At 41.9% G+C, this 13,854-nt stretch overlaps 1 protein-coding gene across 3 annotated transcripts in view; it reads left to right on the top strand.

Annotated features, from left to right (window-relative positions):
• Positions 1–13,854, top strand: part of OTUD7A (OTU deubiquitinase 7A) — a 46,929-nt gene that overhangs the window by 11,711 nt on the left and 21,364 nt on the right. For all 3 annotated transcript variants that reach the window (XM_058156553.1, XM_058156552.1, XM_058156551.1), the window contains exons 2-5: positions 3,645–3,753; positions 6,842–6,987; positions 10,786–10,983; positions 12,785–13,003. In XM_058156553.1, coding sequence (XP_058012536.1) covers positions 6,903–6,987; positions 10,786–10,983; positions 12,785–13,003 — 502 coding nt within the window. In that variant the 5' untranslated portion in view covers positions 3,645–3,753; positions 6,842–6,902. The remainder of the gene's footprint in view (positions 1–3,644; positions 3,754–6,841; positions 6,988–10,785; positions 10,984–12,784; positions 13,004–13,854) is intronic.

The raw sequence follows: 13,854 nt of genomic DNA, 5'->3' as shown, positions 1-13,854 counted from the left end.
ATCCTGCACGTTCGTCGAGTCTCTTCCAGTATCTCTGCTGCTCTTTGCTTTAATGTTGTCCCTGTGTTGGGGCGTCCGAGAGGGAGGGGGAAGGCAAGCAGGGTTCTTGCAGGATTCTTTGATTGCTAGGTTCTCTCTTAATCAAGAATGGCTCCACTTTCTCTGGAGTCACGGCAGAAAGTGGCGGTCAACCTCAAGGCAATGAAAATCATATCCCAGAGACTCAAAATGTTTACAAAGAGAAGCAGCTGCTTCACAGAGAACGTCCTTGACTTACGACCTCAGTAGGCCCAGAATGTCTGTGGCTAAGCGTGCCCAATTTTGCAATCTGGTTTTTTTTGTCACAGTTGTTAAACAAATGACTGCAGTTGCTAAGGGAATCATGCGATCATTAAAGGAATCCACCTGTCCTTCTCCCATGACTTTGTTTGTCCAAGGCCTGCTGGAAAGGTCCCCAATGGTGCTCCCACGATCCCAGATCCTGCGACCCTCGTAGCTTTTACATGCCAGTTTGCAAGTAACCAAATTTCGATCACATGACTGTGGGGATATTGTGATAGTCATAAATATGAGAACCAGTCAGAAGTCCTTTTTCCTGTAATTTTGAACGATCACTAAAGAAATGCTTGTAAGTCAAGGACTACAATTATTGTTAAGTAAGTTGTTGGTTTTGAGTGTTGAATCCTCTGATTTATTTAAATATCTCTCCAACTCTTCTCATCTTCAAAGTTTGATTGTCCCTGAAACATTATGGCAATTATGGAGCCCACAAACATAGGTAGTTCATTTAGTGACCATTAAACGGCATTGAAATAAGTGACTTTTTTCAGACTTGCGACCGCTGCAGCATCCCCATGGTCATGTGATCAAAAGCTTCGCAACTGACTCACATTTATGATGGTCTCAATTCTGGGATCACGTGAGCACCTTTTGTAACCTGATGAGCAAAGTCAAATTCACTTAACAACCGTGGTACTAACTTAACAATGGCAGTGCTTCACTTAACAATTCTGGCAAGAAAGGTCGTAAAATGGGGGAAAACTCACTTAATGTCTCTCTCTTAAGAGCAGAGATTTTGGGCTCAATTGTGGTCCTAAGTCGAGGGCTACCTGCACTTTTCAAAGGCAGATCCAATTTATAAAACAGCTCCATGGAAACCTCTACCATCATCGTCCTATTTTAAAATAGATCCGATCATTCAAAGGTGGATATGCCCCAATTTCTATTTGAAATGAACACTGCAGTCAATTCTCTCCCTTAAGAGTAGCTCGCTTATCTCTAGGGATTTATACTTCAGGATGTGATGCAATGCAGATTTTTCCAGGGTGTGTACTCCCCCCCCCCCATTTAGCAAAATATCTCTTACTTCTTCCAAAGTAGTGGGGAATGCTGAATGTTTGTTTCCATGACTGGAAAAGACATCCAGAGAATAACTCATAACTCATGCCGGACAGTCCTAGAGCAACCCAAATACAATATAAACTCTCGATCACAAAGAGATCTCCCAAATGTGACAACTTTAAGGTTTGTGGATTTCAACTCCCAGAATTCCCAGCCAGCTATGCGATGGTTGATTGGGGAATTCTGGGAGTTGATGTCCAAAAGTCTTAAGGTTGCCAGGTTTGGGAGACCCCTGCTCTAGAACAGGGGTCACCAACCTTGGCAACTTTAAGCCTGGCGGATTTCAACTCCCAGAATTCCCCAGGTTGGAGACCCCTGCTCTAGAACACCTATTTAGCTTCACGAGATACGATGAATGTGTGTGCGGCAGCTATTTTTATGCCCATTATGATAAACCTAGGTTTGTTTCCACATGGACGTGAAATTCTTCCTCACCTTCTTTGTTATCATACACTGATCATGGCATTTAGAGATGTCTGAGTTGTAACAGGGACCACAGGAATTGTGTGTTTTCCTTTCTGTTCCAATCCCTTGCCCATTGTTATCAGAAGAAATATGGGCAAAACGAATGCATAACGTCTTATAAAATTCATAACAGCGTCTTTGTTTTAGCTCATTATAATTATGGAATTGTTTCCATGGTAGTCTCTGAAGAAATTTCATTTATTAACTGCTGATTAATAGAAGGATTCTACTTACTCTTTTATCTCCTCCCTGTATAACATTGATTACAGTAAATCTGGTGTTATTGCAAGCTGAAAGTTGTTATCATTCATGTTGGTATAAAATATCTGTCATTATTCATTTCATTTTATTGCTTTAGTGAAGGCCATATAATTTGAATGCCTAATCTGCATTTTCTATAAAGGGTCCAGGACACGTGATTATCATAAATTTAACTAATATTATTAAGCTTGATAAACCAAGTTACTGCAATGGAAGTTCTATTACCTCGTTTTTATTTTTTTGTTTTAAAAAAACCACAATGATTTATGTTAAACTAAACTGTTGAGTCTTTAGCGTGTCATTTCTCAGTGGTTTGTTTTGTTTAAAAAGAGAAGCTTTTCCATTATGAGAACATCTGAAGTACTCAATTAAAGCAATTTTGTTTTGCTCCTTAAAAGAATAAAATAGGCTATTTTGCTTTTCGCAGCACCATTGCATTATATGTGAACATAAATAGCAGCTCTCAATATTAATTATTTGAGCAAGGGAAGTTCTTAACAGTAGCAGTAATTCTCCTTTATGAGGTACTAAGAATTCCGTGAGAATGTGCACGCACATAGATATGAATAGATAGTGATGACTGCAGAAATCTCAGCATGTGAATATTATACTGTTTTCTTCAAAGTTTTCCCGTGCATTCATTTATCAAGGCCCTGTCAGGGCTGCCTCTTCCCAAAATGCACCCCGCAGGCAGATTCTTTTCTTTTATTCTAGCCCTGAAAAGAGAAGAGAAAATATTGATACTTTTTCCCCTCTGAAATGCTCGTTCCTCAGACCTTTTGTGCTCATCCTTGCCATAAAACGCAAACTGAATTACTTTGTTATTTATTTGGCTTTTGCTGATAATAGCAATAACAGATGGCACTGAAGAAGTGGGAGAATGCAGATTAAATGGATGGAATAGCTGTAGAAAAAATAGAAATTGGGCAGAAAAAGAAGAGAATGAAATTTAACAGAGATAAAGGCAGCGTTCTTTAGGAAAAAAACATTTTTAACCTGGAAGACTAGCGGTACTTGTTGGATATAATCAGGAACCTGGATTAAGCCTGTTGGTTTTTAAACAGTATTTTTCAACCTCAGTAACTAGTAGACGAGTGGACTTCAGTTCCCAGAATTCCCCAGACAGTGGGCACAAAAAAACAAAAAATAGAAAGCAGTGGCTTCTAATATTCCTTAAAGCAGAACAAATATATTCCAACCTCTCTAAAATTATATAACCGGTTACAGGTAGGGCCCCCCCCCTTGATTTACGATCGCAGTTGAATCCCCACACTTCTGTTGCTAAGCAAGATCATTGTTCAGTGAGTTTTGCCCCATTTTATGACCTTTCTTACTACAGTTGCTAAGTGAATCACTGCAGTTCTTAAGTTAATAATACGGTTGTTGAGCTTCCGCATTGACTTTGATTGTCAGAAGGTCTCAAAAGGGGATCAGGGGTAGGGACTGGTAGGATAAGTTTGGTTTTTCTTTCTGTCTCCAGAATTTTATTTTTCACCCAGCTCTCCTTTTCCTTACAGATTTCTCAGGAGAAAACAACTTACTCTCGCGGCTTGCTGTGGTAAAAATGAACTAGCGTCTTCACCATCGGACGCACACCGCCAAAACTTTACTCCAAGTCTGCTGAAAGTAAGTCAGATGAGAAGTTGACAATTCTACTTTTTCATTTTTCGTTTAAGAAAGCCAGGTCGGACATCTGGGTGCAGCCCAGAGTAGTCATCCAGAATCCCTTTGGGAAGATGGGTGTTGTGATCCAGGCCCCAGTAGGTAGTAGGAAACTCAGTTTGTGAAAACAAAACAAACAAACTTTATTCGAACAGCTGAGAATTACTTCATTCCCAGCGTCGTTCAACTCAAATTAAAGCAAATTCCTCTGAACACAAATTCCTCAGTTCTATCGCAAACCTCGGTCCAATTAGGCAAACTGCCAAAGGCCTTTCTTGGCAAACGTTCAGAGGTCACAAAAATAAATGCAAGACGTAGATGAAGCAGAAGATGCAGCTACCAATGTTGTTTTCCGGCAAAGACCAAATGCCGTTGCTGGTCTGTTTTAAGCCTTATGGGAGGGGCCAATCATCCCTTGGCCCTACTCCCGAGTCGTCCTCTTTGCTTGAGTTGCTCTTGCCTTCTGGAAGCTCTTCTCATGCATGCATTAGGAACAGGCTCCTCCTGTTCCTCTGCTTCACTACTGTCAGTCTCTGGAGGCTCCGGAGTCCGTACCTCACTCCCCGATGGCCCTGGACCCACCTCAGCCTCATCGCTCTCCGACTCCATTGCCAGCTCCACAGGCTGCTGGCAGACGACAACAATGGGTGGTTTATAAATGTGATGTATAAATACAGGTACTCCTCAACTTACGACTGTAATTGAGCTGCAAATTTATGTTGTTAAGTGAAAAAATTGTTAAGTGAGTTTTGCCCCATTTTACGATTTTTCTTGTCACATTTGTTAAGTGAATCACTGCTGTTGTTAAGTTAGTAACACAGTCATTAAGTGAATCATGGACTTTGCTTGTCAGAAGGTCACAAAAGGGGATCACATGACCCTGGGACATTGCAACCGTCATAAATGTGAGTCAGTTGCCAAGCATCTGAAGAAAATCTTGTGACCATGGGGATGCTATAATGGTCACAAGTGTGAAAAATGGTTATAATTCAGAGGTGGGTTTCAGCAGGTTCTGACCAGTTCTGGAGAACCGGTAGTGGAAATTTTGAGTAGTTCGGAGAACCGGTAGTAAAAATTCTGACTGGCCTTGCCTCCCATCGATTCTCTGCCTCCCGAGTCCCGGCTGATCAGGAGGAAATGGGGATTTTGCAGTATCCTTCCCCTGCCACACCCACCAAGCCACGCCCACCAAGCCACGCCCACAGAACTGGTAGTAAAAAATTTTAAAACTCACCACTGTTATAAGTCACTTTTTTCAGTGCCATTGTCACTAAACGAACTGTTGTAAGTCAAGGACAAGTTGTACATAAAATGAAGTACTAAATAAAGAGCCACTTTCAGGTGGATCTCTGGTTACTTCTTGGGAGAGATGTGCTCTCCTTATTTGTCACGTGGCTCGTGCAACCTCATTGTTAACGCTTCTCTTACTCCATACGTGATACTCATCCAATGAAGGTTAAGTTCCTAGCTCTCATGATTTCAGGAGCATTATGCTTTGAAGTGGGTGATGCTTGCAAAAATCAAGGGGAAATAAGTTCCTGCAAATTGAATAACTATAAATCCCATCTCCTGTAGCTCCCAGTCCTCTACAACATAGCAAATCTTGAAATATCTTCAGATACTAGGACGAAGCTTCCAAGAAAACAGCTAGTAGTTGAAACTTGGAGGCCTCTTACCTTGCCTAAAACTCTTAAGAAAACCCATTTCTTTGTAGGGAAGTCAAAAGGTTGTATCACTGACCTAACATTTCATCCTGATCTCAGCTTGATTGTGATGCAACAGTGAAAAAGCCTCGGTACCTCAGGAGATGCCACAATTATACACAACGTAGCTTTGTCCTCTGGGCTTTGTCCTCAAGGCCATGCTAAGAAGAGTCCACGACGAACAGCAGTTCCGTTCCTTAAAATGAGGAGTATCAGTTTGGGAATTAGGTTGGGAATTCCATTCTCTGTTGCCTGATGGTTGCAATCATAATCACCATCAAAAGAGATTCCTTGACTCAGCTCTGTAGGAGCCTGATGTATTTGCTCTCTCTGGCCAAACACACGTCATCGGCGGTGCCCAAGGAAAGTTAGGGAAGAAACCCCACCAAGAAGATGAGTAGCTGCGTTGTAAAGGAGGAGGAGGAGGAGGAGTCTGGTGATGATCATCACATCACGAAGAACATGAAACTCAGCAGCAAGAAGATGCCAAATCTAGGCACGGATGCACCCAAGAAATAATAATAAGATTATAAACATGTGAGCAGGACCTGGGTTTAGTGGCCGTAGAAGCCAGCAGTGTTGTGAGTTTTAAAAAATAAGAACACTTTCTAATTACATCTAAGTTAAGGCTTCACAGAGGAGATACTATCTAAATGTATAGTATTATCTCTGCACTGTTTAGGATTAAGTCTACTAGAAAATCAATTTCCTAGTCCCTTTATGGCCTATGAAACAAGAACTGAAGAATTCTTACCCTGGAACTTGTAATATTACTTTCTATTTCAATTTAAAAACACAGGCAATATACTGCCAGAAAAGGTTGTAAGAGTTGATTGCCTGAAAAACCCAAGAAATGTTCAGGGAAGAAAGGACAACACAAACTCAAAAAAATAAATCAATCAAACATGCCTTGATTTCTTGACTTCCATTGATACGACTGATCTTTTTTTCCCTCCAAACTCTCTTGTCATGTATAGACAGACACCAGGGATGGAAATGTATTTTTCCAGTTTATTTTTTTCATCCGAGAGCTGGGCAGACACAGATGGTGAGATGAGGTAGAGAATTGAAAATGGACAAATATTAATTGAGGTCCTTGACTGACCAAGCTATGAAAGATTCAAAGACAGTCATGCATAGTCCTTCTTAGATATTGAATTATCTTTAAACTAAATTTGTATATCGGTGCTTGCATGAGCTCTGCAGATGCCATACGCTAACTAAATACATCAAATAAGGCATAGTTCAAACCTCCACATTGAGTTTTTGGGGATTCTGTTTCAGAAATCTGATTTCTCATATCCTCCATTAGGTGATTAATCTGGGATCTTCTTTCTCCCTCTTGATAGATGGACGTCTTGTAACCTTCCTCCTTCCGCTGCCCAGTTAGCAGCTGCCCTACATGATCCCATGACTCTTGATATGGATGCTGTCCTCTCAGACTTCGTTCAGTCCACGGGGGCAGAGCCTGGTCTAGCCAGAGACTTGTTGGAAGGTAAGATCTCCTTTATGGAACATCATCCACAACAGAGGTCCCCAATCTTGGCAACTTGAAGACTTGTGGATTTCAATTCCCAGAATTCCTCAGCCACGAATTCTTGGAGATGAAGTCCACAAGGTTGCTAGGTTGCTAAGGTTAAAGACCCCTGATCCACAGGGTGGAGATTTCCTTCAGTTCCCTTTGCATGTGTTCCAGGACAGGAGCCCCCAAATTTAGAAGATGCACCTTTCTGGATTTCACCTTTAAACCTTACTAGACAACCCATGACCTGTTACGTCATCCTTTCCAAGAGACTTCCTTACTAGATGCCTCACGCCTTCAGCCATGGCAGAACATCTAATGTAGTTCCTTCACTGGAAATGTTGGAATACCCTGAAGGAGTTGGTTGGTTTGCGTGCTGCGGTAATGCCGTGTGATTGTGATAACCCCATTGGTTGTTTCTGAGATGTTTTTGATGTATGGCAGTGTTATCCTTTTGACAGCTTGTGTTGGTTGTGTAAAAACTGTTGCCCTATGATGCACGGTTTTTCAGTTAAAGATTCAGGGATGAAAGCTTTGGCAGTATATACTATAGATTTATGTAATAAAGCAGAAAAGGCAGAATTTGTGGTGAGCAGACGTTGCAAAGGGCGATAGATCCATTGTTTGGCTACTATTTTTATTAGCAAGGTTAGATGCTAAACGGGCTGGACTTTCCTTTGTCCCCTCTTATATTAGACAAAATCAAGGCGGGGTTACCTTGAGTTTCTCAGGGCCGTGCAGTCTCTTCTACCAATCTCTCCTTCATGCTTCTTTTTAATGAGCCAGGAGGTCTTCCCCACATTCCTTCACACATCCAGACCATGACGTCTGGACCAAGCCACAAGGATGTCCCGTGCATAAAATAGGTAACTCACACCAGTCGCACAAGGATGTCACATCACACATAGGATGTCCCTTGCCCCTTCTTTCGACACACAAGTACCCTTTGCACCGTTTCACTACAACATCATGTTCAGGTGACCAAAAGAACACATTTGTGTAAAGTCAGTGAACGATGCACTCATTTTTTTTCCTTCGGTATTAAGCCATCTGTAAAAGAGAGATCCGCCACCTGTTTTATGGAATAATTCTCACCCACCTCCAGCTTGATAGATTGCTGAATCCAAAGGAGGTGGGATTTGCCACGCACTTGTACAAACTATGGAGAAATTCACGAGAGAAGCGGAAAGACCATCTTAGAATTAGCTATCCTGGGGGAAGCCATCACTGCATCCTTTTCAACAGCCTGTGAGGAATCCATAGTTGGCCAACACTACCTAATATCAAATTCCTTGTCTTATACGGTTCTTCTAGTTCAACAAGATCACGCAAGGCCAGGAAGGTCTCTTTAAGGCTAGGATCCAGGGTAGAAACCTTGTTGGAAATTGCAGCATGAATTTGCAACCTTGATTTGTTGATCCAAGAAGGGTCTCTTTCAATGATTTCATTTTTATTAAATTAATTTAATTTTCAATTAAACTATGGAAGTTGTGAGTGCTCCATCACTGGAGACTTTTAAGAAGAGGCTAGACAACCATTTGCCTGAAATGGTCGAGGATTTCCTGCTTGAGCAGGGAATTGGACTACAAGACCTCCAAGGTCCTTTCCGAATTCTGCATAATTTTGATTTGAAAGGCTTCTTCTCAGCTTTCTGGTTATCTAGGCTATATTTATGAGAAATGTCCCTCCTCTCTTTTAGCTGGTGGATAACAACACCCTCCCAAAACATTAGGCTTATTTTCTATAAACAATAAGTTATAGAGCCTATTTTATCTTTACCGTCACATGGCGAGTGTTAAATGTAACTTTTCAAGAGCGCCAAATAGAAAAGCAGTTGTGGCTGTGTGTGTGTTTGGGAAGAAATTGCAGTGGTCGGTCAAGATGGTTGTGAATCCAAACGAAGGTAACATTTAAATAATAGTGGTTTGGGAAAAAAGCAACTAAACTGTTTGACGTCAGCCGGCTTTTTACCCTGCCATTTCAAAGAAATGTCAGCTTGGAGGCCTGCCTCGTTGTCAGCCAATTTGTGGAGATGCTGTTCACGAGAACATGTGGTTTGGGGGGGGATGCGGTAATTTCTGACTGTCCTTTGAAAGATTGCTAAGAGCGCTCATCCTTCTGCTGTTAATGATGCCTACTTCAGTGGAAGGAAATTAAATGCATTCTGCTTTGATAAAAACCACTAATCATCTTCGGGTGAAAAAAGCTAAAAATTACTCATATGTCATTTTTTTTCTGTTTTTTTTTTTTTTTGGCAGGCAAAGGTTGATCTCTTGAAACAGCAGGATATTGTTCTATCAACTGACAATACTGCTTGAATTATTGCTTGGAGACAACCGTTTTGCAGGCAGTGAAATAAAGCCGCTACTGTGGCTTTTCCATGCACAGAAGCCACTTGTGAGATAAAATTGTATGAAAGCATTTTCTGCTTTCAAATTGGTTCCCAAAAGTAGCTTGCTCCTTCCTTCCTTCCTTCCTTCCTTCCTTCCTTCCTTCCTTCCTTCCTTCCTTCCTTCCTTCCTTCCTTCCTTCCTTCTTTCCTTCCTTCTTCCCTCCCTCCCTCCCTCCCTCCCTCCCTCCCTCCCTCCCTCTTCCTCCTCTTCTTCCTCTTCTTCAAATTTGCCTTTTTGTTGTACAAAATTTTTGGAATTAGAAAATGCGATCCTTCCTCCAGAATGGTCACATCCTTTTTTTAATCCAGTTATCCTTGTGTGGATGTGTTTTTTTAAATCATCTGATAACATTTAATTGCCATAGTTTTAGCTCTGCCCTTTTTGCTGTGTTCTGCCCTCCCAACACATGGATATCGCGTGTTGCGAATAGACTGGGAAAAGAAAAGGCAGTTTAGATGCGAACAATTAAGGAGGATTATATAATGAATACTTTCGTGGTTTATTTATTAACAGTGCATTGAAAAATAATAAGGGTCTGATGTGATAATTCATCAGCATTCAAGAGGAAGAATTAAAGGGGTTTTTTTTTGTCTAAGAATATAACAATGTAAAGGCAACGAACCAATTATAAATTGAAGTTATATATTATACGCTAGAAGTTAGAATGCAAACCTCAGTGAATGAAATAAATGTGGATTGTTCAAACATACATCATGTTTTATTGTCTCTCTTCTGGAAAACAGTCTCCTTGCAGAGATCTGTTTAATAAAATACGCCTTTCTTTGAATTAAGCATTTTATATTGCTAGTCAAACACTGATCACTGGACCCATCCAAAATTCTCAGTAAATTCTATTATTTGGCCATTTTAAATATTTTACAGTGTTATGAACCAACATATACTATCTCTGGCACAGCTAGTGCTCTAAACATTGGAGAGTTATTTAAAGCTTAATTTAATAATTAAGTATTTAATAATTTAATAATTAAATAAGCCTTCTCCACAGAGTTGGGTCTTCACATTACGTGCCCAAAGCAGGATAATTTGAGCCTGGCCCTCTGTGTCTTGAGTGAGGACTCTTAAGTTGATGTGTTCAATGATCCATTGGTTGGCTTTCTTGGCTGTCCGTGATATTCTCAGATGTCTTCTCCAGCCCCAAAGTCCAAATGTGTCAATCTTCTTCCCATCTTGCTTCTTCAGAGCCCAAATGTTGCTTCCAAGAGGATACCAGAGAGGGAAGATTGCTGTCAGTGTTTACTCTGATACCTTTTACTTTGGTTTAATGGCTCCAAAACAGCGGCTATCTGCTTCATAGACATCAGTCTGGCCATCAGCATGCCTATGGAAGTCAACCCTGCCTCCCTTTCTGTGTTTTTAGGAAAAAACTGGGATTTCACTGCTGCTTTGAGTGACTATGAACAGCTCAGGCAGGTGCACACAGCCAACTTGCCTCAGGTTTTCAACGAAGGAAGGTATCCCAAACAGCAGCCGCAGCAAAAGCCGGATAAAGAACCTTCCCAACAGGTGAACAAGAGTGAGCGTCTCTCCTTTCCTAGACAGGAGGACATCTCCCAAGGTAAAGTGCATTTCTGCAGTGGGTTCTGCACTCCAAAACTTCATCTGGTCTGTATATTAGCCAAATGACATTGCTATAGTCCTATAACAGCTATTTTGTAGTCACTGTATGGATTATTGAGATGTTTCTGGAGGCCATTCAAGGTGCTGGGTTGGACCTCAAGACTTCCCTTGGCTTGGCATTGAAGTTCTTCCAGGAACATCTCCACACGTAGGTGCTTGGCTAACTTATCCAATGTAGAGTGGCTACTGCTGCAGCATTCGTGTCGGAAATACCTACTAAGGCATTTCTGGGTTGAGAGGACAAGCCGATGACATCAGCGGATGCTCAGGGGGGCTCCTTTCATGCCCCCATCATTTTATGTTATGTAGACTGGCCACAAACATATTTTCATGGTTCCCCCATGAAGGGAAGGTGAAGGAGGCTGGACTCACAATGCTCTCCTGTTGCAGCTCCCTTGTAGTTACACACCCGTTCCTGATTAGCATGGCATCCTTATAGTTGGTCTTTCAGAAAGTGTTGACTCCATAAAGCGTATTTGCATCAGTGGGGGGGTGAGGATTGTTTCTATCTATCTATCTCTCTTTTATCTGTCTGTCTGTCTGTCTGTCTGTCTGTTTTATATACCATTCCAGGAAGAACTCGCTGTGTTTACCAAAACAACAAAAACAGAACAAAATATCCCCAGTAAATGAAAAAAAACCCCAAACAATTTCACTTCATTCATTTGAAATGTCCATGGTAACTAATAGCAGAAATTAAAGCCACACTGAGCTTAGAAAGACGGTTCCTATGGGAGATGCTCTTGGCTAATACTCCTACACCCTGTAGATGTGTGGGCTTAATTGAGAAGGATCACTGTCTTTAGGCCATGGAGCTTATCGCTCAGAGGTTACAGACAATCCCAAAACCAGGAGTATTTGGCAGTAAATAAAACCGTGTCAGCCTCTGGATCTGCCACAGGCTCCCCCTTGATCCCTTGGGGTGGATAATCGGTTGAGCTGCCTCAAAGCCCAGGTAGCACCTGCCTTCCGAAGCCCCATTCCAGGAACTGTCATCCTAGTTTTCACATCTGGTGAAGCTTCTGAGATTCAAACTTTCTGTCCTCAAGATTAAAGCTAACTGGACTTCATTCCATCTTCGGTGGGGCTGTCAAGGGTGCCTCTAGATGAGCAGCACTCAATGAGGATGATTACTAAAGATGTATCATAAATTGGGGAGAGGGTTAGGGTAGTGAGGGTTTTATACTAGCTAGAAGGAAAAAGTTTTATACTAGTTGAAGATAAATCAGGAAACAGATGAAAACTCTACCTGCAGTGATCTTACGTTGACGCCTCCTGACTGTCCTTTCCCCTGATTGTTGGGAGATGGGGATATTTGAAAGTTTTATCCTATTCCAATTCTTAGCCAGCTTTTAAAATCATGTGAGAGCAAAGATTTTTTTAAAAAGTTTTTTGTTGCAGACAGAATTTGTGTAATATGTAATTGAGTGAATATAGGGTGGAAGAGTAGGAGGGGAGGAGGAAGACGAGTGGTCCTTGGTGCTCTCTGAGCTTGGTTGTTTTCCTGCAGACGGTACATGACCCAACTAGGGAACATCATCAGTGCTAGAAGACAGTGAGGTTTGCAGAGAAGAGGAGAAGTAGGGGAGGAGGAGGAGGAGGAGGAGACGTAGGAAAAGAAGGAGAGGATTTTGGGGTCCTTCATGTTCTCTGAGCTTTGTTGTTTTCTTGCAAATGTTTTAATGACTTAAGTAGGGCGCATCTCATGTCCTCTTCTCCTTCTTTGTTCTCCTGCTTAGAGAAGAGGCTTTCTAGAGGAATCTCTCACGCCAGTTCCGCCATCGTCTCGCTCGCCCGCTCTCACGTGGCCACCGAATGTAACAATGACCATTTCTCTCTGGAGATGCCCATCTACACCTTTCAACTTCCCGACCTCAGCGTTTACAGTGAAGATTTCAGGAGCTTCATTGAACGGGACCTGATTGAACAGGCCACCATGGTTGCTTTGGAACAAGCTGGTGAGATAGCCTTCAAGCTGAATTCCTGGCTACTTTGAGGTTTTTCTCGGAGCCCTCCGTTAAGCCCAGGATTGTTGAAATGGGTTACTTAAATCAGGGATGAAAGCTAGAGGCCCACTTGGCCATTTCACCTCTGAAAGGTCGTAAAAGGGTGAGGAAATGCCTGAAAAAGTGATTAAAATGATCAGAGAGACGAAGCTCTTGCAGTTCAAGCGGAGGCCAAAGGAAAGGCTGTTTTAATCTAATAAGACAGCAGTGTGTGGGAGGGTTTGGATAAACCTTTCTAAAATCATGAATAATGGAAGACTATCGAGAGAAAGACGGTCTGCTTTTTTCTCCCTCCTTACATAATCTTGAAGATGTCCCCATGAATGTGAAAGTAGTTGTTTCTTTAACCACGCAAGGAAATCTCTGCAGTCCGATGAAGACATGGTTGAGGTTTACAGGTGACTGAGCTTTCCGGGGTCCTCATGAATAAAGATAATCATCTGCCTAGGGGCCTTGGTTGCTTCTGCCTCTAATGCTGCCTTCAGAGGAGCAGGCCTTTAAGGGAGGTTTTGTTCCAAAGGTGCTTTTTTCAAGAAGCAACTGGACTTTTTTTGTTTTTCTTTGAAGAAGTTTCGCTTCTCATCCAAGAAGCTCCTTCAGCTCTGACTGCATGATGGTGGGGAATGGAAGGATTTACACTCCTTGAGGCATCTGGTCATTTGCATCCTTTCAGAGAGCCGTTGAGGCCACTTGGAAGTTTGTCTGTGTCCTCGGGGTCACCTGAGCGGTGCAACAGCCCGCGATTGTCTTCAACAGAGAAGGGACCCAGGACAGAAAACATCCTGCGGCCAAGAAAACTCCAC

This window comes from Ahaetulla prasina, chromosome 13 (genome assembly GCF_028640845.1).
Source record: "Ahaetulla prasina isolate Xishuangbanna chromosome 13, ASM2864084v1, whole genome shotgun sequence".
NCBI classification, from domain to species: domain Eukaryota; kingdom Metazoa; phylum Chordata; class Lepidosauria; order Squamata; family Colubridae; genus Ahaetulla; species Ahaetulla prasina.
Note: the sequence above shows the minus strand (reverse complement) of the source record. Positions and strands in the feature narration are given on the sequence as shown.